Consider the following 23,611-nt stretch of genomic DNA (forward strand, 5'->3'; position numbering starts at 1 on the left):
GATTTTCCTGGTTCTTTGTGCGTTGGGTAATTTTGGGTTGATCTTGAATATTTTGCTGGATTTTGTTGGATTGATCTTGAATATTATGTTATGAGACTCAACCAATCTGAGTTCAGATTCTAAGTCCCTGCCAGCCTTCTGTGGGTTTCAGCATCAGAACCTTTGCATTGCTCTTCAGAGCTGCCCAAGTGTGCCATTCCGCAGCCAGTGTGGGACGTGACCGGTGGTCTGTCCTGAACTTCAAAGCCTATGGTATGCTGTTTAGAGTTAGATCTACATATACTCAGCTCAGGGCTGAGCCCAGGAACTCATAGCCAGCTTTATGGGGTTGTTTTCCTGAGCTCCTCCCTCTCTGCAATGTTCCTGATCCTTTCTGGTTCCTAAGGCCGCATCTCTTTGATCCTTCAGCTGGAAGACGGGGGCTTTGTTTCTCCTGCTCTGTTACACTCTTCCTGTGACTTAGCTCACATCCCTGACTAAGCAAGAGGAGGACTGAGAGAGAGAAATCCAGTGGGTTTTTCACCCTTTTCGGACCACAGCTCCTCCAACTGGAAGGGAAGTTTCCCTCCCTCAGTTTTAGGCATCTGTGGACCCCTCTGCTGCTGCTGTGAGGGCTGCTGTGGGATTGCCGGGGGGTTGGGGCCTGAGAGAGCTGAGACAACAAAGGCATGAAAAAAGGAAAAAACTTGGGCTTTGGCCCAGTATCTCTAAGAACTAGGTGACTCCTTTCCTGCTCCACAAGCCAGGACTCGCTGGCTTCTCCTGGAGCTCTGCTGTCTACACAGATGCTCGCTTCTGGGTACCGGGTTGTATCCAGTCCAGGCTGTGGCTCCTGGAATGGGGAGATGGCAAACTCACCACCAGTTTGCTGGTGCTTCAAATTCTGGTCATCTTCCCTCATCTGCCTGCTGCTGTTTACGTTTCAGAGACCTCAAACAGCTGCTCTGTTTGCGCCGTCCAGGGTTTATAGCCACATTCAGTGGGGGAGACAGGGCGGGGTGTGTGCACTCCATCTTGCTCAGAACTGTAAGGAAACCAGAAGACGTGTTTTAGAGGCATTCAACAAAGAAATCTGGATTAAGCGAAGAAATGAGGAAGTCAGGATGTGCAGGAAAATTGTGGTTTGTATGGGGAAAGAGGAAAGTCAAGGTTGAAGGATTAGATAGATATTAACAGAAATACCTGATGTGTGGGGTCACATAAAGAACTCATGGAACCCTCTCCCTTGGAATTTCCTTATTCCCATCTTTACGTATCTGCCCTTGCGGAGTGAGAAGGGAGTCCCTCAGCACCGGCTCGGGCTGCCAGTTGAAGTGAATGGTTTGACTGTAAGCCAGTGACCTTTATTCCTCTCCCCCGGGAATATTAGGAAAATACACCTGGAGAAGTGGAGAAAGATTTCTCTGAGACTAAAGAGTCTGCAATGTGGGATATCGAGTGTTTGTGTCCAGGCCGTCACCCGTGTGTATAGCCTCATGCTGCAGAATCTGATCCGAGCTTGATGAAGAAGTTCAACTCTCAAAGTAGATCTCGCTCACTCTCTCTTTTTCACTCACTCCCTCAAATAGAGCAAAGCCTTTATTGCAGGAATAACTCTTGCTTTGCTAAAGGACTTTCTGAATGAGTGGGCTGTTAATACGGGTTATCACTGAATGTGCACCTACACATGTTGTCACTGATGAAAACGAAGACCGTCTGAACGCTGTAAAGAGGACTTGGAGGTGGTCCGTTTTTCCAGAACCTCTGATATGGGCTTTCAGGTTTCCGTTGGCCTCTTGATTCATACACTGAACATTTTTCGCATGCCTAATATTAATATCATTTAAAATTTGTGTGACGCTTTAGCCATTTGATTTTTTTTTTCTTTGTTATCTCATTTGATCCTTATAGCAACACTGTAGGGCAGACAGGATAGCTGTGGTATTGTTCTATATTGTTTTTACATTGTTGTAAACTGCGAGAGTATAATTTGACATCTTGGTTTTTCATTTTTCATTTCATTTTCATTTCACACGAGCATTTTTGTGGTGCTGTGTTGTAATTATTGCTCTCTGTAATAGTTCAATGAAGTGTCAGAATTAATGTTACAGAATTTACATAATTTTCTTATGGTTGAACGTTTAGGTTATCTTGACTTTTTTGCTGTTACAAATAATGCTACGTATAGGTTTTTTGGCATGTTTTAGGTTGTTTCCTTGGGATAAGTTAAATAAATAGACTCTCAAAATATTGTTAAACGTGTTTCAACATTAGGGAGCATTTCAGAAGACCTCAGATGCCTTAGAGAAAACACAAGCATAACACAATAACAATTTTCAGATTTCTTCATGTTGAAGAGCAGGTTTTGGATGTGCCAAGAGATTTAACCAGAAGGAGGTGGGTAGCGTATATAAGGAAATGAAGAAAGCATTAGCAAAGACATGGAGTGTGTGTGTGTGTGTGTATGTGTGTGCAGGAGAGAGAGAGAGAGAGAGATGAGGCTAGCCTGATTAAAGCAGAACTTCCATCTTGAAGAAACCAGCCACCAAATGCTTATGTGAGTCTGCGTTTGAATAGTGGCAGCGTCCCCATTGGAGAGCTGTGGCCACTGGAGAGCCGTGTGGGCAGCACTGACCAGCTCCAGATTGCAGAATGCCTTGACCACCAGCCAGGATGCTGATGTCATGGCTAAGTGGTGAAGGATGCTAGTGGCTTTTAAGCAGAGCGCTGACCGCAGCCTGCCAGGTGGCCCCTGTGTCCAGGAAGATTTGCCCAGAGCCTCCTCTCCTGCAGACACCCAGATGTCCAGCGTGCACAGCTCTTTGCTTCAGCCCTTCATTGGGCCAACGGCAGCAAATCACCAAGCCCAAAGAGAATGGACGTTTGTTCCTTTCCGTCCCTAAGCTCCTTGGGGTTCTTTGGAAAAGGCCCAAGCCCCAAATTTTTTAAGGAGCCTCTCCCAATCCAGTAATTAAAGTGTGGCTGTCTGCATCCCAGGGGTTGGGGCAATATGCATTTATTTTGCCAAATTACCCAAAAGGATGGAAGGCCAAGTCAGTCTATATCCAAATTGAATCCAGCTGTCCCTGAATTTTCAGCTGTGTCCTTCTTTTATTGCAGAAGTGCAGCTGCTCTCGCAGGGGGAGACGTGCCCTACAGTAAATTCTAACATTTGGTTAGAGTGGAACCAACTCAGTTACTAGTGAAAATTAATGGAAAACACCTGTCACCAAATTCCTCCTTGTCGCCTTAAACAAGAGGGCTCACCAGTTCACTGAGGAATTAATCTGCAATGAATTAAACATGAGGAAGGTGCAAAATGCATACCCAAATGCTTATGTGAGGTGACTTTTGCATTGGGATTTAGGACAACTTTTGAAAAAGGAAGAAATTTCAGACTTAGACTCTGGGGAGCATTGATCTGTAATTTTAGCATTCCTTTTCCTTCCCCCCTCGTCCACGTGGGGCTTATTGACCTCCTGGACCCGTCTGTTTTCTGGCAACATGGTGAATTGGGATTTGTTCTGGAGCCTTCCGCACGGTTGCTGAATCAAGGGAGGTGGAATCTCGAGACTGCGTGCTCCGTGAGGCGAGGACCCTGTCTCCTCCGTGGCTCCATGCCCAGCGCTGAGCAGCCAGCTGGCAGCGTGGTTCTGAAGCTGACCCAGCGAAGTCGCAGTTCCTTAGGAAGGCTTCATGGAGAACTTACCCTGAGTTAGTCTCGCGCTGCATTAAGGAGCCAGCACCTGGTCCCTTATCTCTCTCCCCTGTGAACTGTGAACGTTGTAGCCTAGCGTTTCCTTCTTCCTGGAGGTCATAAAATAGGAGTTATCTTCAGATATTGCCATTCTCACAGCCGCAGTGGAGAAAAACCTGCACGGAGTGTCACAGGATGTTATCTCAGAATGGGAATGGCGTGAAACCCTACAGGTCCAACGGCCTCTCCTGCTGGTGACCCGCCCACAGGCTCACGTCCACCTTCCGCTTCTGGCTTCCCTGCAGAGGAGACTCTGGAGGGACCGTGTGTGGGGGGCCGCTGCCTTGCTGGGACTCCACCTGCGCTCGGCTCTTCCCTGTGGAGCAGCACAGAACACGCTGACCCCTCGGTCACGTGGCCACTCCTCACAGCCTTGAAGACCGCTGTCCCGTCTCCCAACTCACTAACCCCCACGGTAAATGTCCTCGACTCGCTCGCCGTTGCTCATGTGACATAATTATCAGGTGGGCTTCTGTTTCCATTTTTATTTTTTTGGATGCTTTCCAGATTCTCAATAGCTGTCTCCCTTTTTCCTTTCCTTTTTAAAAATGTCTTACAAGTATTTATTCAATTAAAACGCCTTTGCAAGTTGATTATTTTTCCAAAACGATGGATCCCTAATGGGTTGCTTTGGGCCTCACTAAGAACAATGCGTGTGGGCTGGTGGCCGTGTTTACTCGGTATGGCTGCCGTAAGAGAGCTGACCGTTCCTTTCAAGGTGTGGGAGTGGACGTAATGTTCTAGGAGCGGCCTGACCAGTGAGCAGAGTTGAGTGAAGCCGTCACCTCTGTTTTGGATCGTGTAGTTTTGTCAATGCAGCTGAAGGTCGGTTTAGAGTTTTCTGTTGTTGTTCCTGTCGGACACAATGACTCATAACATGCCTGCCGTCAACTGAGGGACTGCGTCTCAGTGTTGGACTTGTGTGACTTTGGGTCAAAAGGTCAGACTCCCCCATTAGCAATTTATGAGTTACTCCAGGGCAGAAACCGTGTTGTCATCTCCTCTTTGCTCCCACATCATTCCTGACAGGTGGAAGGCCCTCAGCAAACGCCCAGTGAATGAATGAATTTCCTGTCAAGAGGTGTCTTTTACTTCTTGCTTTTTCCAGTTGTATGAGATTTTGACATAGAACGTTGTATACATTCCAGGTGTGCCACATAATGAGTTGATAAATGTGTGTATTGTGAAATGATGGCCACACTAAGTGTAGTTAACACCCATCACCTCACATAGTGACATACTTTTTTTTTCTTGTGACAAGAACTTTTAAGATCTACTCTCTTAACAACTTTGAAATACACAATACAGTATGGTTAACTATCGTCACCATCCTGCACGTTACGCTCCCAGGACTCATTCATCTTGTGACTGGAAGTTTGTACCTTATCGCCACCTTCACCCATTTCCCCCACCCACTACCCTTTGCCTCTGGCAATCACAAATTTAATCTCTGTTTCTATGAGTTCAGTTTTTTTAGATTCCACATATAAGTGAGGTCATACAATATTTGTCTTTCTTTTGACTTCTTTCACTTAGCATAGTGCCCTCAAAGTTTCGTTCATGTCACAAATGGCAGAATTTCCTTCTTTTTTATGGCCAAATAATATTCCATTGTGTGTGTGTCTATATATAAAGAGAGACACACCACATTTTCTTTATTCCTTTGTCATTAGACACTTAGGTTGTTTCCATGTCTCGGGTGTTGTAAATAATGCTGCAATGAATATGGGGGTGCATATCTCTCTTCAAGATGGTAATTTCATTTCCTTTGGATAAATACCCAGAAGTGGAATTGCTGGATCGTATGTTAGTTCTATTTTTAACGTTTTGAGGACCCTCCGTACTGTTTCCCGTAGTGGCTGCACTAATTTGCATTCCCACCAACAGTGCACAAGGGTCCCCTTTTCTCCACATCCTCGCCAACACTTGTTAGTGCTTGTCTTTTTCTTAATAGCCATCCCAACAGGTGTGAGCTGATAGCTGATTGTGGGTTTAAAGAGGTGTCTTTTAGAGTCAACCCATGAGCGAAGTCTGCCAAAATCTTTCTGGGTCCTGATGGTGTCATTCTCTGAGTTAACTATCCCTCTGGCTTTATGTCCCCCACATTCTCCATCGATGTGTCATTTGCTTTCACAGCTGAGTAGTTAATGCAGGTGTAGGATGGAGCCTGGCCTGGAGTCCTCTGCCCATTAGCCATAGACATCTTTCCCAGTTGGCTCTGGGCAAGGCGGCTCAACCACCATATTTCATCGAATTTAAGACCTCATCAGTTGTGAGATTCATCATTATTTTATTCACTGTGAAGAAAGATTAAACACTGCCGTTTAAGCTGTCACACAATGCTTTCTTATGACTTCGAATTTTTATTCTGTCCTTATTGAAAGAACTCCTTTGAAATTACTTAGATGTAGGTGATTGCCGAGCATCACTTTTGTCCGTAATACAGAGGAAAGTATAAGCACAATAAACTGGCTAAGTCCTTCTAGAACTTCTTCACATTCAGAGGCCTGTTCTTCTGCACTGGTTTCAGAGCCTCCAAGACCGTGGGTTTCTGTGAAACATCCTCCTATCTGCCGTCAACATGCTCGTTACAGAGGCTCAGGCCGTTTCCCTTTAGGGAAGAAGGGGAGGCCGGGGAGGGGTGTAGGGGCGCTGGTCATGTTCTCCTCCCTGAGGTGGGCGGTGGTTACATGGGAGCATTCACTTTGTGGGAATTGACTGCGTGATATCCTGATGGTTTATGCACTTTTTGAATTTATGTATTTATTTTTAAAGGTTTCATTTTTCCTTTTTCTCCCCGAGGCCCCTCAGTACATAGTTGTATTTTAGTTGTGGGTCCTTCTAGTTGTGGCATGTGGGACACCGCCTCAGCATGGCCTGATGAGCGGTGCCATGTCCGCACCCAGGATTCGAACCAGAGAATCCCTGGGCCGCCAAAGCGGAGTGCACGAACTTAACTGCTCAGCCACGGGGCCAACCCCTGAATTTATTTTTTAATTGCTTAAAGAAAAAAAAGAGGATCTGTCTTGTCTCCCGACAGTGACAGCTGTATCAATGATGGGCCTGGCTGGGAGAAATGATAAGACACATTTGATTTCAGATCAGACCTTAAAATGCAAAAAAAACCCAAAAAAGTACATTTTAGGATAATGAAATAAAGTATTTATAAATCTACCTAATATAAGGTTCAGGCCATTTTCCTATCTTGTCCTCAAAGCTGTAATGATTTGTCAAGTACTTGCTAAAACCCAGCACACTGCTTCCATGGTAGTCCCTTGATCTCTGAGTCTGTAAGAAATGAACACACGCCCCAGAGCTTGGTCTGCATCAGATTCTGACCTCGGTCCTCACCGCTGCCGGTCCTCACCGCTGCCCGTGCTCAGAGCTCACAGAGCCTCCACAGGTTCCCCGACATGGGTGTCTCGCGCAGTCTGTTTCAGAGAGGCCGCATCTTCCCCTTTGAAATGAGGTCTGCGTTCGCCCTTCTCTCACCTCCCACACCTTATCTGCTTCCTCCAAGGCGAGGGATCTGATTTCAGAGACCTCCCCTGTGAAGGCCATGAGTAGCAATGCATCACTGCCCCAGCCATGTGCTCACTTCCAGGCTTCTTAACCAGCGTGGGCTCTCACCCCATCAACCCCTAAGCCGATGCCTTGCACGGGGCTTTGGGGCCACCCTGCGCCCGCTCTTCTGACATCAGTGTCTCCTTCTCTTCTCCCCACACCTGCTGCTGCCCCCTTCCCGCACCTGTCTGGTCTCACACCAGCCCTGTGGCTTAGCCCTTCTCTGCCCTTTGAGTGGTTCTGCGCTTCACGTGAGCTTCTGGTTCACGGTCCCCAAATCCGTTTCTAGCCCAGACTCTCGTAGGAGCTACAGCCATCCGGCTTCACCTGTCCGCATGCCAGATGTGTCCCCGCTCGGGGGAGCTGGGGGTTGTGTTGCGATGGATGGCATGAGGGCCCGTGGTTGGGATCCAGGATCCTGCACGTGGGTCCTGAATGCCAGAGACGCTCTTCCCGTCCCCAGATCTCCCCCCATGCCCCTCCTGATCAGTGCCCAGTTGGAAAAGCCCAGCCCTGGGAGGCTGCTTCTCGATCCCTGCCCATCAGAGATCTTTTGGATGCCTGGGAAGTCCCTGGTTCAGGTGAGGACAAGATGGTGATGAAGATATTCCCGAGGCCACACTGCAGTGGTAGCTCATTACGTCCCACAGACCGAAGGGAGACGCACGCCGTTTCACAGCCCACCCAGTGGAAATGTCGCTCTCCGAGGGTGCCTCCCTTCCCCTCTCCCTGGCAGGCGCTGCCCAGCTTCTGAGGCCTCCCTCAGGCAGTCTTCCTGGGAGCCTCCTTGCTGTGGGTTGAGTCCTCACCTCCTCCGAGCCAACGTCTCCCCAGGCCCCTGTCCCCTGCCACCCTCCACCCATCGCATGATCACTTACGTACTTGTCTTTTTCTCTCTACTGGGAATGCACTTGCAAAGACTGGGCCTAGAAATCTCTTCGTGGGATAGTGCTTTCTGCACAGCACTTTACACAGAAAACAGATTTGTTGGTGTTTCCGTTGAGTTGTTAAATGAGTTTTCTTTGCCTCCTGGCTTCTGTTGGAGGCCCACTGAGGTCAGGAATTGTGTGGTCTCCTCTCGTGCAGCCCAGCAGAGTGGCTTAGGGGCAGAGCTTATGAACTTTATTGACCGAAAGGTCAACTGGTGGCCCGAGCGCTTTCTCCCCTTTCAGTTAGAAATACGTGGGCAGTGGGGTGTTTTTCGGACGGCCCTTCAGCTGCTTTCTCCCTTCTCGCAGCGCCTCGGCCAGTGGGAGGAAGAGTGTGGCGGTGACCAGGATGGGCTGGTGGGCAGGCGGGCCAGCTGGCTTTGCAGACTAGTGCAGGGGTGGAGGAAGCAGCCTGTGGCTGGTGGAGCACCTTCGACCCCTGACCTGCGAGTTTTCAACAGCAGCACGCATTCACAGAGCAATTCTCCGTGTGCCTGCGCTGACCTAGCTCTGGGGACCCGCAGGGAAGAAAACAGACGAGGCTGCTCCTCGCAGGTCTGAGATCAGATCCTGGACCACAAGGAGATGCAGCCCGCTGGAGAGAAGCCCCGACACTCAGGACTCAGAGGACTCCCGTCGGCCCGGCTCAGACGTGCTCCCTCATGCAAGGTCGGCTCTTTCAAGCCACGGCCAGTAGGCAGGCCGTCCTGTGTGGGACCCAGGTGTGCCTGCACACGGCTGCAGAGGGGTGGGGTGGAGCTGCCCCGTCCTTCTCACCCCCACAGGAGTAGCCCCGGCAGCCTCCTGAGATGCTCCTGCTGTCCATATCCAGGGGATGCAGCAGCCCCCGCAGCATCCACAGCAGAAGCTCAGTCCTCCCTCCCCGGTACCTGCGGCACGCAGACCCTGTTCTGATGACCGAATCAGAGTGTCAGCACTGCAGGCACTCCTCAGAGAGTTCAGCCGTGAGTGGGCTGTGATCTGGCGCTGGCCAGAAGCCCTTTGGGACGTCTGGTGTTTAGAGAGAGGGAGAAGGAGAGGCGCCCTCGTGGGGGTGTTCACTCTGACGTCCCCAGGTTTGTGACACTCCGTCCCTGTATCACCAAGGGGATCTGATCTTCATGTAGTAGCGGGCTCTGCCCAGACAAATGCCTGCACCGAGTTGGCTCCATGTGTGCCTTCTTAGCCCCAAACAGCCAAAACCTCTTCCTGGTTCCGAGGCAAAGTCACTTATCACCCAGCCAAAAAGTGATGAGCGGATTTATTCGTCAGGAGCTTTAGGGTCGAGCTGTGCAGCCCGTGGCAAGGGCAGATGAAGGTCCTCGCTGTGGTCTCGTGGTGGGAGAGGTTCTGAGCGTCAGGAAGCGTGTTGTCAGGCGCTTCGGCTCGTGCCTGTGGTCTGGCTGGGGCGCTGGGGGGCTGGGCTGGGCTGTGCAGCTGGGCTCCGGGGGCTTCCTCACCACAGCCCGCACAGGCCAGCCCACTGGGTCCTTGTCCTTCCCTGCTTTGTGACTGTGGAGGGGGAGGGGCTCCTGGGGAGCACTGAGTGTGCTGAACAAGTGCAGATGTTGCCACAGGAAGAGCTGCTGGGCTGTGAGGCTGATTATTTGTGCCCAGCTGGGGGCGTGGGGGGGATTAGGTCCCCCACCCTGTTATTCTGAGGCTGCCAGGGAGGGTGCGCAGGGGAGGTGAGGAGGGTCACGGAACCCAGCCGGTGTACACTCCGTCCGTTGCATCCACGGCAGTCTCTGTCCTTACAGGGCGGCTGCATTTAGCCACGTGTCAAAGGTCCCCGCTTCTCTCTCTCCTCCCCGCCAGCTGTGTCAGTGAGACCATGAGTTACTGTGTCTCTGAGGAGCTGGGCACGGACAGATAGCAGTAACCTAATAGCTGATAGAGCACGTGGGTCAGCACAGCCCCGGGGCAGAGAGCTGAGCCAGGCCTGTCTCCTCCATTCCTGCAGCCCCTCCAGGCACCTGTCGACCTCTGTCAGTCAGTTTGGAGCAAAACGCTCTTCAGGGGACTGGGGGGGGGTACGGGAGGGTCTATTCAGCAGGGTCACCTGCATGTCTGTGGATGTCACAAGAGGGTGGATGCTAGCTGAGTGCAAAAGAGGCATTCAGGTTTCTCTCCGTGTTGAAATGGTAAAAAAGTGTTTGCCTATTGACACAGACTAGAAGGGCACACACACAAATGGAGAGGAGATGTTGTCGGTATGGTGGGATCAAGGGGTTTCGCCCTTCTGTTTCCAGACCTTGCTCCAACGACACGTTTATAGTAAAGGGAAATGACAACTAAATGACCTCCACGAGCTCAACCGAGTGCTGGGGAGAGTCCATGTAACAGGAATGGACGGGAAGTCCTGCATCGGGCTCGAAGCTCCTGTGTCAGAGAAGGGATGTGATGTATTGGGCATGGGATCCCCCATCCCCCCTCCACTGGGGCCTCCTTTCTAGGCCAGAGGATCCCAAGCTTTCATGGCACCGTAGTGTCTGTCATTTTTTCTGGCACCCCTAGCCAGAACAATCCCCGATTATCCAAACAACTTGAGTATTTATGTCCTAACATCCTAGTTGTCAGTATTCGGTTCCCGTGGCTGCTGCTTCAAATCGCCACAAACTCAGTGGCTTAAAACAACACATGTTTACTGTCTTACAGTCTCGGGAGCAGAAGTCCAAAATCAGCCTCACGGGGCTGATGCCAGGGTGTCAGCAGGGCTGGTTCCTTCTGGAGCCCCCGGAGGAGAATTTTACTCCCTTGCGTCTTCCAGCTTCTGGAGACCACGCACATTCCTTGGCTCGTGGCCTCATCCTCCACCTTCAAAGCCAGCATCGTAGCATCATCCCGCCTCCCTCTTACAAGGACTCTTATGATCATGTTGGGCCCACCCGGGTCACCCACAATCATCTCCCCGTCTCAAGGCCCTGCACTTGATCACGTCTGCAAAGTCCCTTTGCCAGTAAGGTGACATATTCGTAGGTTCTGGGGGTCTTTAGGATGGTCCAGCTGAGACAATGCCATCAGACCCGAAGTCTGTGCCTGCCTGAGCCCTGGGCCCATTCCTGGACAGGCTAAGGGTCGTTGGCCTCCTTAGCGGTCACTCTGACCCTTCCCTCTGTCACTGGTCCTGCAGAGTCAGGCACTTCAGGACACTTGTGGCCACAACCGCAGAGACAGAAAGACTTGTCTTGGCTTCTTGGGGCGTGTTTTCTGAATGAGCTTTACTGCAAAGCCACAGAGGGCGTTCAGTTGAGCCGCGGCTGTGCTGGTCAAAGAAGGCTGCGCGAATGAAGCAGGGCGCCCCGTGCAGGCAGTGAACCGCCCTCTGGGGGTTAAGTCTGTGTTAACATGAGTCCGATGACCATGGGGGAGTTCCTAACGCTCTGCTTCCTGCCTAAGACCTCTCCGCTTGGGCAGCACCTTCGCTCGGGGTCAGCTGGTGCTCACAGCGTCATGAACTGGAGGCTTTAGGGTGGTCGCCCGCAGTGCATCGCTGTGTGTGTGCAGTTCAGCCCCATCGTCCTCGCTGGCCTCCGCCACCTGTAGGCCAAGCAAGGTGGACGTACGGGAGCTTTGCTCACTGCTTCACATGAGGCCCCAGCAGCTGACGTTCAAGTTGTGGTTGGAGAAGGCTCAAAATAGAGAGGTCTGTGAGGGACCTTTGACCCAGACGATTAGGGAAATCAAAAATTCAAACTCATGCTTTCAAAAATAGGAAAGTAGCACAGATTTAGATGGTTTTCCCAGTCTGAGTCTGGGTGGAGCTGGAACTCAAGGAAGGGGGCTGGGTTTTCTTTGGAGAGTCATCAGGCAGAGTCCTCAAACCAGATGCCTTAGTCAGAAGCTGCGGGGAGGGGAGTCCTGGCCCCCCAGAGGCACGGCTGGGTCCCCGTGTCCTCGTCTGCAGCATGGACCTGCTCTTCCTGAAACCGAGAGTGAGGGGATCTGACTTAGGGATTTGGGGTGGGCGGTGTTTTGGCCTTAGATTTGGAAGGAAGGTGCACATGTGAAACCCACCCATGTGCAGGGCCCCATTGCAGACTTTGGAGAGGGTACTCTGGCAGTACGCTCTCAGCCTTAATGAGCAGACCTTCTGGACGTGTGTCCCGGGAGAGCATCAGACAGGTCACTGTGGGGCAACATAGTGAGCAAGGGCACGGGCTTTGCAGGCGACCTGTGTTGGGTTCTGTGCTCCATCACTTCTTGGCTGTGAGCGGTGCCCCGCCTGGCCTCTCCCAGCCTCGGTTTAGCAATGTGGCGAGTGTAAGCCAAGCTCGATGGATGGATGTCACGGGGAGCCAGCATGTGCTGTGTGCGCTGCTCCAGCGAGGTTTCGAGGTCTCTTCTTTTTGTGGGAGGAACAGCATGTTCAATGGTTCTTGGGGGCCCCAAACGGGAGCCACCTGAGGTCGATGGCAAGGGGCAGAGTTACAGAAAGTTCCGGATTCTCCCCCAGGGAACCTCATCCGGTTGCTCAAGGCCGACCTGCTAGAGAATCCTAATTCTGGTGGCCCTGAGCGTTGGGGAAATCAGAGTTTGAGCAAAGCCGGGTGGGGATGCGGCTGAGCAGCCGCGGAAGGGAGGCAATCTCCTTCCGAGTTCCTTCTGCAGCCGGGCACCGTGGCGGGAAAAGGGTGGGGGGAAGTAGGGTGGGGGGAAGTGGGGTGGGGGAGCAGCTGGCGGCAGGAAGTCAGGAAACCCCCCCCCCAGAATGTGAGCACCACAGCCCGCCTCCGCTGGCCCCCTTGCCTGTGTCCTGTTCTCCATACGCTGCCTGTGCTCAGGCTCCATCCGCCCCCTCGGCTTTAGAACACAATCCAGGCTCCCACTGTGACGACAAACCCTCCTGGGAGGTGTGGCCCGGCCCGCCTGGCCCACCTCTTCCCCATGAGCAGCCGTCTCCGCCTCACTAGCCTTCCCGGTTCCTGAACGTTCCAAAGCCATCGCTGCCTCGGGCCTCTGTGCGGGCTGTTCCTTCTGCCCAGACCACTGTCCTCTGCTCAGAAGACCCTCCTTCCGTCTCAGCTCAGACGTCCGCCTCCCTGACCCCAGTCCGCAGAAGCCCCCTCCCAGCACTCAGGGACGTCACCCTGTAGCACTCAGTGCCGCCAAAGGTGTTTGGGTTTTGATTTTATTAACTGTCTCATACCCTCGCCTCACCCTCCAGCACACACCCCCACACACACACACCTCCCCAGATGCTCCGTATGGTTTTATGCATAGTAGCTGCTCAGTAAACATTTGTGGAAATGAATGGGTGGTCAAGGCCATCAGAAGTGATAGGGTGACCTAGAATTTCAGCCTGAGTTGGCCGGTGGAAGCTTCTGCCGTAGGGCCTAGGAGGTGAATTGTGAAAGTGCAGTTGTGGCAAGGTTCGTTCTGCTCCAAGTCTGCGGAAAAGCCCTTTTAGTATCTGCGCTCTCGATTTAAAGCCCCGAGTCTCGGAGTCTGCGGGGAGCCTCCTTGTGTGGAGAACAGAGCAGGGCATTGGGGTGCAATCCGTAGGTGTGTTTTCTGTGGCCCACGAGGGTTTTGCGGTCGATTTCAATTAGTTGCCAGTGTTGAGGAATTGGAAGGTTTCATGCAGAAGATGTCAGCGTTCTTTGGGAAGCTCTTTAGATCTGGTCCCGCTGGGCCCGCCATCCTGAGTGACAGCACCTGGCTGGCCCTGAGTGGGGACAGTGCGGTCGGTCCCCGCTGGGCCCACTTCCCTGTGTCCCCCAGCTGGTAGAACCCGGGCAGTCACGTGAGGTGGGCGATCCTGCTTGTTCTGGCCAACCGGCACCTTGGCCTACACCGAGGCCAGGATTGCTTGCTTCCTGGAGGAAAAGGGTGGGATTGCTTCCGAGGCCCTTACCACAGACGCCGCTCCACCCTGGCGTCTTAGCTTCATGACCGGGCTTGGCGCCCCTGCCTTCTCTCCAGAGGGATGGGATCCCTGGGCTGAGGGGGCGCTGGCATGGGTCACAGCATGCTGCTCTGCACAGGCCCGGGCCCCAGACCGGGCCCTCCTGCCCCTTCTGCTTCCTCCCCTACTGCACTAGGCCTCTCACTTTGTGCCTGTCCCTGTCACTCGGCCCCCCCTTCCTGAGCCCATGGAGGAGGCTTCTGGGATAGGATGACTCATGACTCCCAGAATTTCCGAGCTAGGGAGGCGCTGGGAGAGCTTCTCACAGCCTCCGAGGGCCCTCAGGCTGGACCCAAAATAGCCACAGTGGTTCGGCCTGATCTGCACCTCATGCTGCGGCCGTTCTGCTCCGGTGAAGAGACCGCTGGCGATGTTTCATGACATGTGACTTGTCTCCTTTTCCCTCTGAACTCTTATTTATCGCAAACTGCAGTGTTAGGATAAAGAACAAAATAAGAAGGAGAAATTGCCATCACTGTGATACGCTTCTTTCTTCCTTTCCAGTCCTTTTTCATGTGTGTACATCATTATAATTATAGTAAAATTAAAATTCACTCACTTCAGTATCCCCAGTGCCCAGAACAGAGGATGGCATGCAGTAGGATTCAGTAAATATTCGTTGACTGTAGAGTATTTCATTTATTTAACTATAAAGTGAACGTCATTCACTGATGTTCTAATTGGTTTCCAGTTCATCATATACACTGATTACTATGGCATCAAATTGTTAGAATTTTTTGCCATTTTACGATATTTAGATTTTTTCCCCCCAGTTTATCACATTTAGAAATACTGTTGTAGTCAGCATTTTTCTCCACATAACTGTGTTTGAGTGTTTTGAATTGTTTTTCTTAGGGTAAATTGCAGGCATGTGAATTCCTGGATCAGAGGAAAGAAAAATGGGAATTATAGAAATTGCTTTCTAGAGTCTTATCGCTACTTACTTATCGCCACTGCCAGGATTGTTGGAGAATGTTAGGTTCATTGTAACTTATCAGCATTTGGATTATAATTTTTACATTTTGGCTGATTTAGTAGTATAAGATGGTACCTAACTTTTAATTTGCCTTTCCATGTGTGTGGTTATAGTATGTGTTGAAGAGTTGTCTAAGCATTTAATAATGGTATTTCCTCCTGTGCACCTTGCCTATTCGAGTAGTCTGTATGTCTATTAGAATATAGATTTTTCTGTTGGATTTGGGTGAATTTATAATAGAGATAGGATTGGCTCAATTTTCCTATCTCAGTGACTGCAAACCTTTTACTGGTGTGTGATTTTCCATTTTTAAGATCAGGCGTGTTATCATAGGTGTGACTTTCTCTTCTCTGGAGAGTCTGAGAACGTGGTTGTCAGAAGGACCTTAGAGATCTAACCTGACCTGGATGTCTCAGATGGGGACACAGCCCAGAGAGCAGAGGCCACGGCTCGGGACATGGCTTGTGCCCGGCCAGCGCTCCGTACCTCGAGCTCTCTGAGCCGTGGTGTGCTGCCGCCTGAGCTCCCAGAGCCCCTGGTGCTCTTCCGGCCCAGAAAGATCTTTAGAGCTGAGGTTCCCCCTTCTCTTTTCTGAACCAAGGCCAGCTTTGTAGGACTGACGCTGCTGAAGGGGTAGCCACTGCCACTCCGATGACTCAGAGCCAGCTGTTCCATCTTCCTGACTCAGGGCATTTAAAAATATGCTGGGCTGGGGAATTTGGAGGAACCCATAATCGATTCGTGAACATTAAGCTCTTCACAGGGAGCCAGTGCAGTTTTGATATTGAATTACTCTCAGAAGGCACATTAGATTCACGACGTCAGCAGCCACCTGTCCGCCAGGTGTTGTCCTCGATCTTGGGGGTCTGCAGAGGGTGAGGAGAGGGACGTGGCCCCAGCTCAAGACATGCTCTGGCCTGGAGGAGCTGACGCATCAAGAGGGCTTTGACCGCCTGCTCAGCTGTCTGCCGCTCGTCACTGTCGGGGGAGGGTCACCCCAGGACTGGCAGGTGACCCCTGAACTGGCCATCAGGAGATCTGGTCTAGAAGCGAAGATTCTGACCCCACCTCTGCTGCTGTGTCGCCCACATCACTGACCCCAGCTCATCGGGCACGTTCACGGTCAGGTCTGTCCGTCCAGTCAGCAGACATGCAGTGAACGCTTAGTCAGGACTCTGCACTGGGCACGAAGATTGCTGCAAAGTTGGCTAAGGCATGGTCCACCCTCCAGGGGATTAAAAATACTGATATGTGCCTGTCAAACAAGCAGAATTATAAATGAGTGTAAATAAAATGCCAGCGGCCCCCCGAGGAAGCGGGCAACAGTCTTGAATAGGGTGGAGCGAAGCGTCTCGGCAGAGGTGGTACTAAGCCAGGCGGTGAGGGATGGAGGGAACCCCGGGGGATGGGGAAGGAAGAAGGCATGCAGGGAGAAGGGAGAGGACCGCCCGGCTAACGAGCAGAAGGAACACACACCAGAAGGTGAATGCCATCATCCAGGCTGGCCGGAGTGCAGGGAAAGGGGCAGGAAGGGGACGTTGGGTCCAGACGGCAAATGCCACTTAGAAACCATCGGAGGGTTAGAGAGGGATGACAGGAAGGGACATATGTCTGCCGGCCTGGGGAGGCTCTGGGTCTGGTGTGGAAGAGCGCTAAGAAAGGAGCCCGGGAAGGAAGAGATACGAGTCCCGGAGGTGAGGGGCCCACGTGCTTAGCGTAGACAGATTTTCCCGTCTTCCCTTCCGTAGCCGCTGATCCCAATGACAGCCAGCCAGCAGGTGCGTGCCTGGTGATTTTCCATTTCCAGCCTGGACGGGGTGAGCCCTTTCGTTCGTTGGCCTCCGTCTGGTAGGCTGAGGCGGGGAGAGGGCCAGCACGTGCAGTACCCTTGACGCCTGTTTGTTTAGTTTGGAGAAATCCTGATTGTTGGTGTTGATTTGTTCGTTTGTTCAACCAATATTTGCTGAGTGCCTACCGCATACCGGGTGTTCAACAGAAAGTGGACAGTAGGAAAATGACATCGGTGTAGAGATGTCCCAGATTCTGGAAGCTTGGAGCCTATTCTCTACAAGGAATCTGTGACCCGGTTGATTCATTAAGTCTGGATTCTCGGTGCTGAGTTCCCCTTGTGCGAGGAGTAGCTCTCATGGTGACAACACGTGTGTGTCTGTGCTTCCATTGCAGATGCCTTAGGGCCACGTGAGCTCCTTCTTGGTGGCCAGCGGCTCCCCAGCAACTCAGATGCCCTTGCCGGGCTCCCCCCTGGCCTCGGGCTCCCGCTGACACATCAGAGAAGCCAGTCCCCCGGCCTCCCCGCCTGGCGTCCTCCTCGGCAGCCCACCTGAGCCATGGAGACCCCTGAGGTCCCCGTGGGCTCACTGATTGACTTCGGGACTGAGCCACCCGCCTCCTCGCCCCTGGAGGCCCTGCCTCCAAAGCTGCAGGATGGAGACGGCTCCCAGGGCGACGGCGCGTCCGAGAGTGAGACCACGGAGTCGGCGGACAGCGAGAACGACATGGGCGAGTCGCCCTCACACCCGCCCTGGGACCAGTACCGCCGCTCCTCCTCCAACGAGTCCTTCTCGTCCACCCAAAGCACCGAGTCGGCCCAGGACGAGGAGACCCTGGAGCTCAGGGAGTTCATGCGCAGCTACGTGGAGAAGATTTTCTCTGGAGGGTAAGCTCCCGGCCCGGCTCTGTGCTCTCGTCTCCGTCCTTAGAGGACATCACCTGGGGCCAGGGCTTCCGGTCCCTCACCAGCCAGTGATGGGCCACCTCGGAGGTTCTCATCCCCACCCGGGCGGCACATAGTTATGTGGGGAATTTTCGTCACCTCCTCCCTCCCACCTGCTGCTCCGACCACCCCACTGGCACTGCCGCCTCATCGTTGCTGAACCCAAGATGCCTCCGCAGCATCTGAGCGCTTTCAGATTAGCTACTCATTGGCATCCGGTGTTGGGGTCGTACTGGGCTAGGGGGCTGCAGTTATCAGCTCCATTAAATTTAGGGACAACAGGGGCTGGCCCGGTGGCGCAGTGGTTAAGTGCGCACGTTCCACTTCGGAGGCCTGGGGTTCACTGGTTCGGATCCTGGGTGTGGACGTGGCACTGCTTGGCACGCCATGCTGTGGTAGGCGTCCCACATATAAAGTAGAGGAAGATGGGCACGGATGTTAGCTCAGGGCCAGTCTTCCTCAGCAAAAAGAGGAGGATTGGCAGCAGATGTTAGCTCAGGGCTAATCTTCCTCAAAAAAAAAATAAAATTTAGGGACAACATAAGACAAGAAGGTTTTAGTTACCTGTGCTCCCTGGGATGCTCATGGGCAGCTGAGCCTTAAGCCACTGCTGGGATGGGGACCCTTCCTGGCGCCTCTTTCTGGCCTTTCTTTTGTGGTCCTTGAAGAGGTGGATCAGGAGGGTTGACGGGTGGAGCAGCAGGAAGCGGATGGAGTGAGAACGCAGACTGAGGAGAGAGAGTCTGTGGAAAGCCCTCTGGCTCTCCCGCCTTCATGCGTCAGTATCTCAGCTGGGGACCGGGACGCGTACAAACCCCGATTCACGGGTTCCAGGGGTTGACTGCTGGTCTCGCATCATTCACAGCAGCACCTTAAATGCTGGAGGTCTTGCTACTCAGATTGTCATGTGCGGACCCGCAGCATCAGCATCACCAGAGCCTGTGAGAGATGCAGAGTCTGGGCCCCCAGACCCGCTTGCATTGTAACAAGGCCTCGAGACAGTCTGAGGAGCGCTGGCCGAAGGGATGCTTTTCCAGTTTCATTGAAGCGCTAAGAAGAATTTCTGCCTGTTGACGCTGTGCAAAGAGTCCCTTACTGTCACGTGCTGCAGAATGACATTTTGGTCCAGGATGGACCGCATGTTCGATGGTGGTCCCATGAGATTAGTACCACATAGCCTGGGTGTGTAGAAGGCTGTGCCATCTACGTTTGTGTGAGTACATTCTCTGATGTTCGCACAAGGACGAAATCACCTCACGACGCGTTTCTCGGAACGTGTCCCCGTCATTAAGCGACACACGACTGTATTTTCTACTGTGACTTAGGTCCCTTGTTTGCAAACTGGTTTTTCAGGTGTGCCTCAGATTTCCACGTGGTTAAAAAAGGAAAGATGACTATGATAATCCAAAATATTTGACTGCCCAAAAACGCATTTATGTTTTTGAATGCGTTCTGGGAGAGCAGTGGATGTGGCTTCCTGCTTGTTCGGTTTGACTAACGCTGAATGCCGTCAGCCTCCTCTCAGCACGCCCGGTTAATGGAAGGCGAGAAAGCCCAGAAGCTTGCTAATTTGCCAGGAAGTCCAGCCTACGTTTGCGGCAGCCTGTTGGCAACATGGAACGTGCACGACGGAGTTGCATGCCTTCTCAGAAGCGTTCCAAAAATCACTGCCAGTGGCTGGCAAATTCCCATATTTCATCTGGTGTTGGTATTTTGGGATAAATGAGACCAAGATGTTTTCTACAAAACCTTAAATAAATGAAATGCACAAGCCCATCGATCTTGAGCCTTCTGCTTCGTTTTTTCAGTTGTTGAATTTGGGGTAAAGTGCTGGCCCCCCAAGAAGGGTGATCAAAGGTGGTTTGAGACCAGGTGAGCATGTTGTCCACCCTGGTGGGGGCGACCCCCGTGTCTGGGGTCCCCCGGTCCCCACCCTCACACACAGCTGGGGACCTTCAGAGACGTGAGCAGTGGCTCTTTGGATGCGCGGTGGAACCAGCAACCGCGCCCTCCTTCCCATAGGCCACAGGTGGCATCAGGCCCCTCGGGGTTCCTTGGCCTCAGTGTGTCCTGCTGGGACTGAGCAGATTGGGCTGAATTGCGTGAATTCAGGGGGTGGTTCCACGCTCACTTCAGCACCGAAGATTGGTGAGAAGAGGAGCTGGAGGACCGAGCCCTCGGAGGGTCGCGTCCCGTGTTAGTGCAGGCGGGAGAGCCGTGGAAGGAACAGCATGCTCCGGGAGCCAGGCGGTCTGCAAGGAGCTCCCATTCGCGTCTCCCCAGCTGTATCGGATCCTCCGAGCCAGTCTCCTTGTCCTTGAACTAGAAATAGTACCACTTCCTTGCAGGGTTGCCTGGAGGCTGGGCTGAGCTGCTCTAAGTCAGGCGTCGGCCCTCGGCTGGGGTGCAGGACTTAGTCCCTTTCCTCTTCCCACTACTGCATCCTTTTTGTTCCAGAGGATTGACAGCTTTCTCTGTTTTCTCCCTCCGCTCTTTCGCTCAGGGAGGAGTTGGACCAGGAGGAGAAGGCCAAGTTTGGCGAGTACTGCAGCAGCGACAACGGGAAAGGCCGGGAGTGGTTTGCACGCTACGTGAGCGCCCAGGTGAGCCGGTGACGGCAGGGGCTGGCGGCGGGTCACAGACTCACTGTCTCCTGACTCGTCTAGTCTGGAGCAGAGTCATGGGAGGTGACCCTACAGAAAACAAAGTGAAGCTTGTCTGAAGATGTTCCAGAAAAGCCTATCGGGATAGTGGGCAGTGGGAGGAGCTCCTCTGGATGCCCCACTAGAAAGGAGTGAGCGAGCAACCTGGTCTGCTGACCACAGAAAAGTTCCAGAAAAGTTAGTTTCTTAAAAGCAAGCATGTGGGCCATGTCCATGCACGTTTTCATTAAATAACCCACGTATTCAGTAACATATTCAAGACAGTGACGGCCGTGTAAGTTCAGAAAAGAATTAAGCTTTATAAATATCCAGTAGGTTCTTTTTTTTTTTCTGTAAAGCGGCTTAAGTTCTTAGTTTTTAAAGTATTTTTGTCGCAAGTAATTTATTCTTCAAAGAAAAATTAGAAAATGCAGATAAGCAAAAATAGAGAAACTATTCGTAAATCTACAATCCAGAAATGGCCCGTGCTGTCATCTGGGGGTTTCGTCCCTCCGCCCTGTTCCGTGTGTGGGTGAGTGGGAGCAGTTCCTCGTTGTTGCATCTCCTAAGGAGACGCGGGAAACCATCCGCCTTTGCTCCCCAAGTGATGGCCGTGTGCTGGTGCCGGCACCCGCTGGGGCCTGGTTCCCATGGAGCAGGGGGGCTGCGGCTGTCCTGGGCTTGCCTCCCAGCTGCCTGTGTGTAGGGACGCTCCGCGTGGGAAGCCCCCAGCCTCGCTGAGCTCTGGTTGCCTGATGACACGTCTGCCCTCTCGTGACAGCGCTGCAACTCCAAGTGTGTCTCCGAGCCGACCTTCTACCGCCTGGTGCAGTCTTTCGCCGTGGTCCTGTTCGAGTAAGTAACGCTGTCACTCAAAGCCTTCGTCCTGACAGGCTTGTCTTCCTTCCCTTTCCCGCCCGGAATAACCCAGTAGGGAGCCACCGCCACACGAGTCATCAGCTCGAAATCGCTCTGGTAGGCCCAGCGTGGGCTAAACAGAGAAGTTGTGACCAGCATCTCCCCCGGGGAGGTGGCGGTCCTTGCATGGCCATGGGGATGAGAGGACCCCAGCCGATGTGAGTGGATTCCTCCAGGCGGGTCCTGGGGACGGGCTGTGAGTACACAGTTCGGCCCTGCCCTCCTCCAGCTGAGACGTGGAGCTTTCCTGAGTTCCTGTGGGAAGAGCTTCCGACTAGGGAACCGCCCCCTTAATGACGCGACTGGAGGGCAGAGCGGGCCCTGAGTGCCGAGGAGGCGCTGCTGGAGCCGCGCATCACAGAAGGCCTGAGACAGTGTGGCTGGTGGGAAGGGCGCCTCGCTGCCTCCCTGTAGCTGCGGGAGGCGGGCCACCGGACTCAAGGGCTCTCTCCTCCTGAGGCCCCGTGGCTGTAGGGCTGCCAGACCCGCTTCACACGTCTGGGGCTCGCATCGGAGCCGGCCTCGTGCCCTCCGCAGTGTGAAAGGGAGGGGACGCAGCTCTGCCTGGGGAAGCCGAGCAGCCTTTGTTCTCGGCCCCGGGCCCCCAGCACCTCAGTGTGGCCTCGAAGCAGATCGGGCCCCGTGGCTTATACCACGGCCTCAACCCCATGTCCCCACATCCCTGTGTCCATTTTGTCCTTCCAGGCCTGAAAACCCTGCTTTACTTTTCCCGCCCCTCCTTTTCCAACAGAAATGTAGCTGCTCTCTTGAACCCTAATTCTTCCGTGTCTTGGTGTCTTTCACCTTTCTCTATTCCACCACGAACAGGGGACACATGCTGGAGGAAAACTACCAAAAAAGAGGAGGGTTCCTATTTTTCCTGCACTTGCTCAGAATATCCCAAGTTCAGGATATGCTCCTGCGGGGGGCTTCTGGGTCTGGGAGCAGGCGAGGGTGGAGGGAGGAGAAACCGTCGCTGAGGAAGGCCGCAGGTGCCCCGCACTAAGCCGGGATCGAGTCGGAGGTGGTTTAAAGCAGGCCCCCGGGTTGTCGTGTGTCAGCGCGCTCTCTGCCCTGAGAGGACGCTTCAGCTTCCAGACATTCGTGTCTATAGGAATTTTCGTGAATCCCTGTCTTACGTAGATTGCACCTGCCCCCCTTGGTAACATGTTTATCTAATTCTCCATTTCCTTTGAATTTTTCCTTAAATAAACAAGTTTGGGGGAAAAAGTAAATTCAAGTTCCAAAACACAAAATCTTCCCATCACTTTGTCCATGAGTGTATATATTTTTGTATGGCTGCAAAAAAAACCTTACTTTTTAAAATTTATGAGTTTTATGATTTTTAGTTTATTAGTGTCTTTAGTTTTTACTTTTATTTAGTCTTTTATGGTTTTATTTGTGCTTTAGTTCTTTAAATTTATTATATTATTTTTATAGTAAGATAAACAAAAATGGCCCTAATCCCACTGTCTAAATAATTTCTGTTGATGTCTTTTTATGTAGTACTGGTCCAAGGCTAAAAACTAAACAGAAAAGAGAACAGGATCGCAGGGCACAGCAGCCTCGCGTGTAAAGGAGAGCGTCCTTCACTCTCTGGTCTCTCACTGTTGGTCCCTCTCCCACCGGTAACCACTCTAATGATGCCCGTACCAGCACGCATGTATTTTTCCAGAAAAGGCGTTATGTTTTCGTACAGCTCTGATTTGTAATGGCTCTGTGGTATTCTAACATACAAATGCACCGTCATTTCTTCAGCTCGTGCCCTACGGACGGGCATTTCGATGCCTCCTCTTCACCTTCTCTGATTCCCAGTGCTGCAGTGGACATCATCGTTGCTTTAGCAGCCATAACTGTGCAAATTCCTGGTGGCAGACAGGCCCTCTTTTTGAAGTCCCACCCCCTTTTTGTCTGCTAAGTTGAATAGATCTATGTGTATCTCATGATCTTACTATAAGAGTATAATCCTTTACACTTATAGGACCTTTGTTAGTACATAAAAGGCTCTGGTATATAAGCATTTAGTGTGAGCGTCAGTGAATGACGTAGGGTAGGTCGGTATTCACATTCCCAGTGATTCTCAAAGTGCTGTCCCCGGGCCGGGAGCATCCAAACATCAGCCTCACAAGGTAGTTTGTTAAAAATGCGTGTTCTCGGGGCCGCCCCGTGGCTGAGTGGTTAAGTTCATGCGCTCCACTTCAGTG

The 23,611-nt window shown here is 52.3% G+C and overlaps 1 protein-coding gene across 5 annotated transcripts in view; it reads left to right on the forward strand.

Moving 5' to 3' along the window:
- KIAA0513 (KIAA0513 ortholog) overlaps window positions 1–23,611 on the forward strand; it is a 55,883-nt gene that overhangs the window by 17,777 nt on the left and 14,495 nt on the right. For 2 of the 5 annotated variants that reach the window (XM_070500341.1, XM_070500344.1), the window contains exons 2-5: window positions 3,100–4,200; window positions 17,298–17,790; window positions 20,351–20,450; window positions 21,271–21,344. In XM_070500341.1, coding sequence (XP_070356442.1) covers window positions 17,462–17,790; window positions 20,351–20,450; window positions 21,271–21,344 — 503 coding nt within the window. In that variant the 5' untranslated portion in view covers window positions 3,100–4,200; window positions 17,298–17,461. The remainder of the gene's footprint in view (window positions 1–3,099; window positions 4,201–17,297; window positions 17,791–20,350; window positions 20,451–21,270; window positions 21,345–23,611) is intronic. The other 3 variants (XM_070500340.1, XM_070500343.1, XM_070500342.1) reach the window with 2 other exon arrangements.

Source organism: Equus asinus, chromosome 28 (genome assembly GCF_041296235.1).
Source record: "Equus asinus isolate D_3611 breed Donkey chromosome 28, EquAss-T2T_v2, whole genome shotgun sequence".
Lineage (NCBI taxonomy): Eukaryota > Metazoa > Chordata > Mammalia > Perissodactyla > Equidae > Equus > Equus asinus.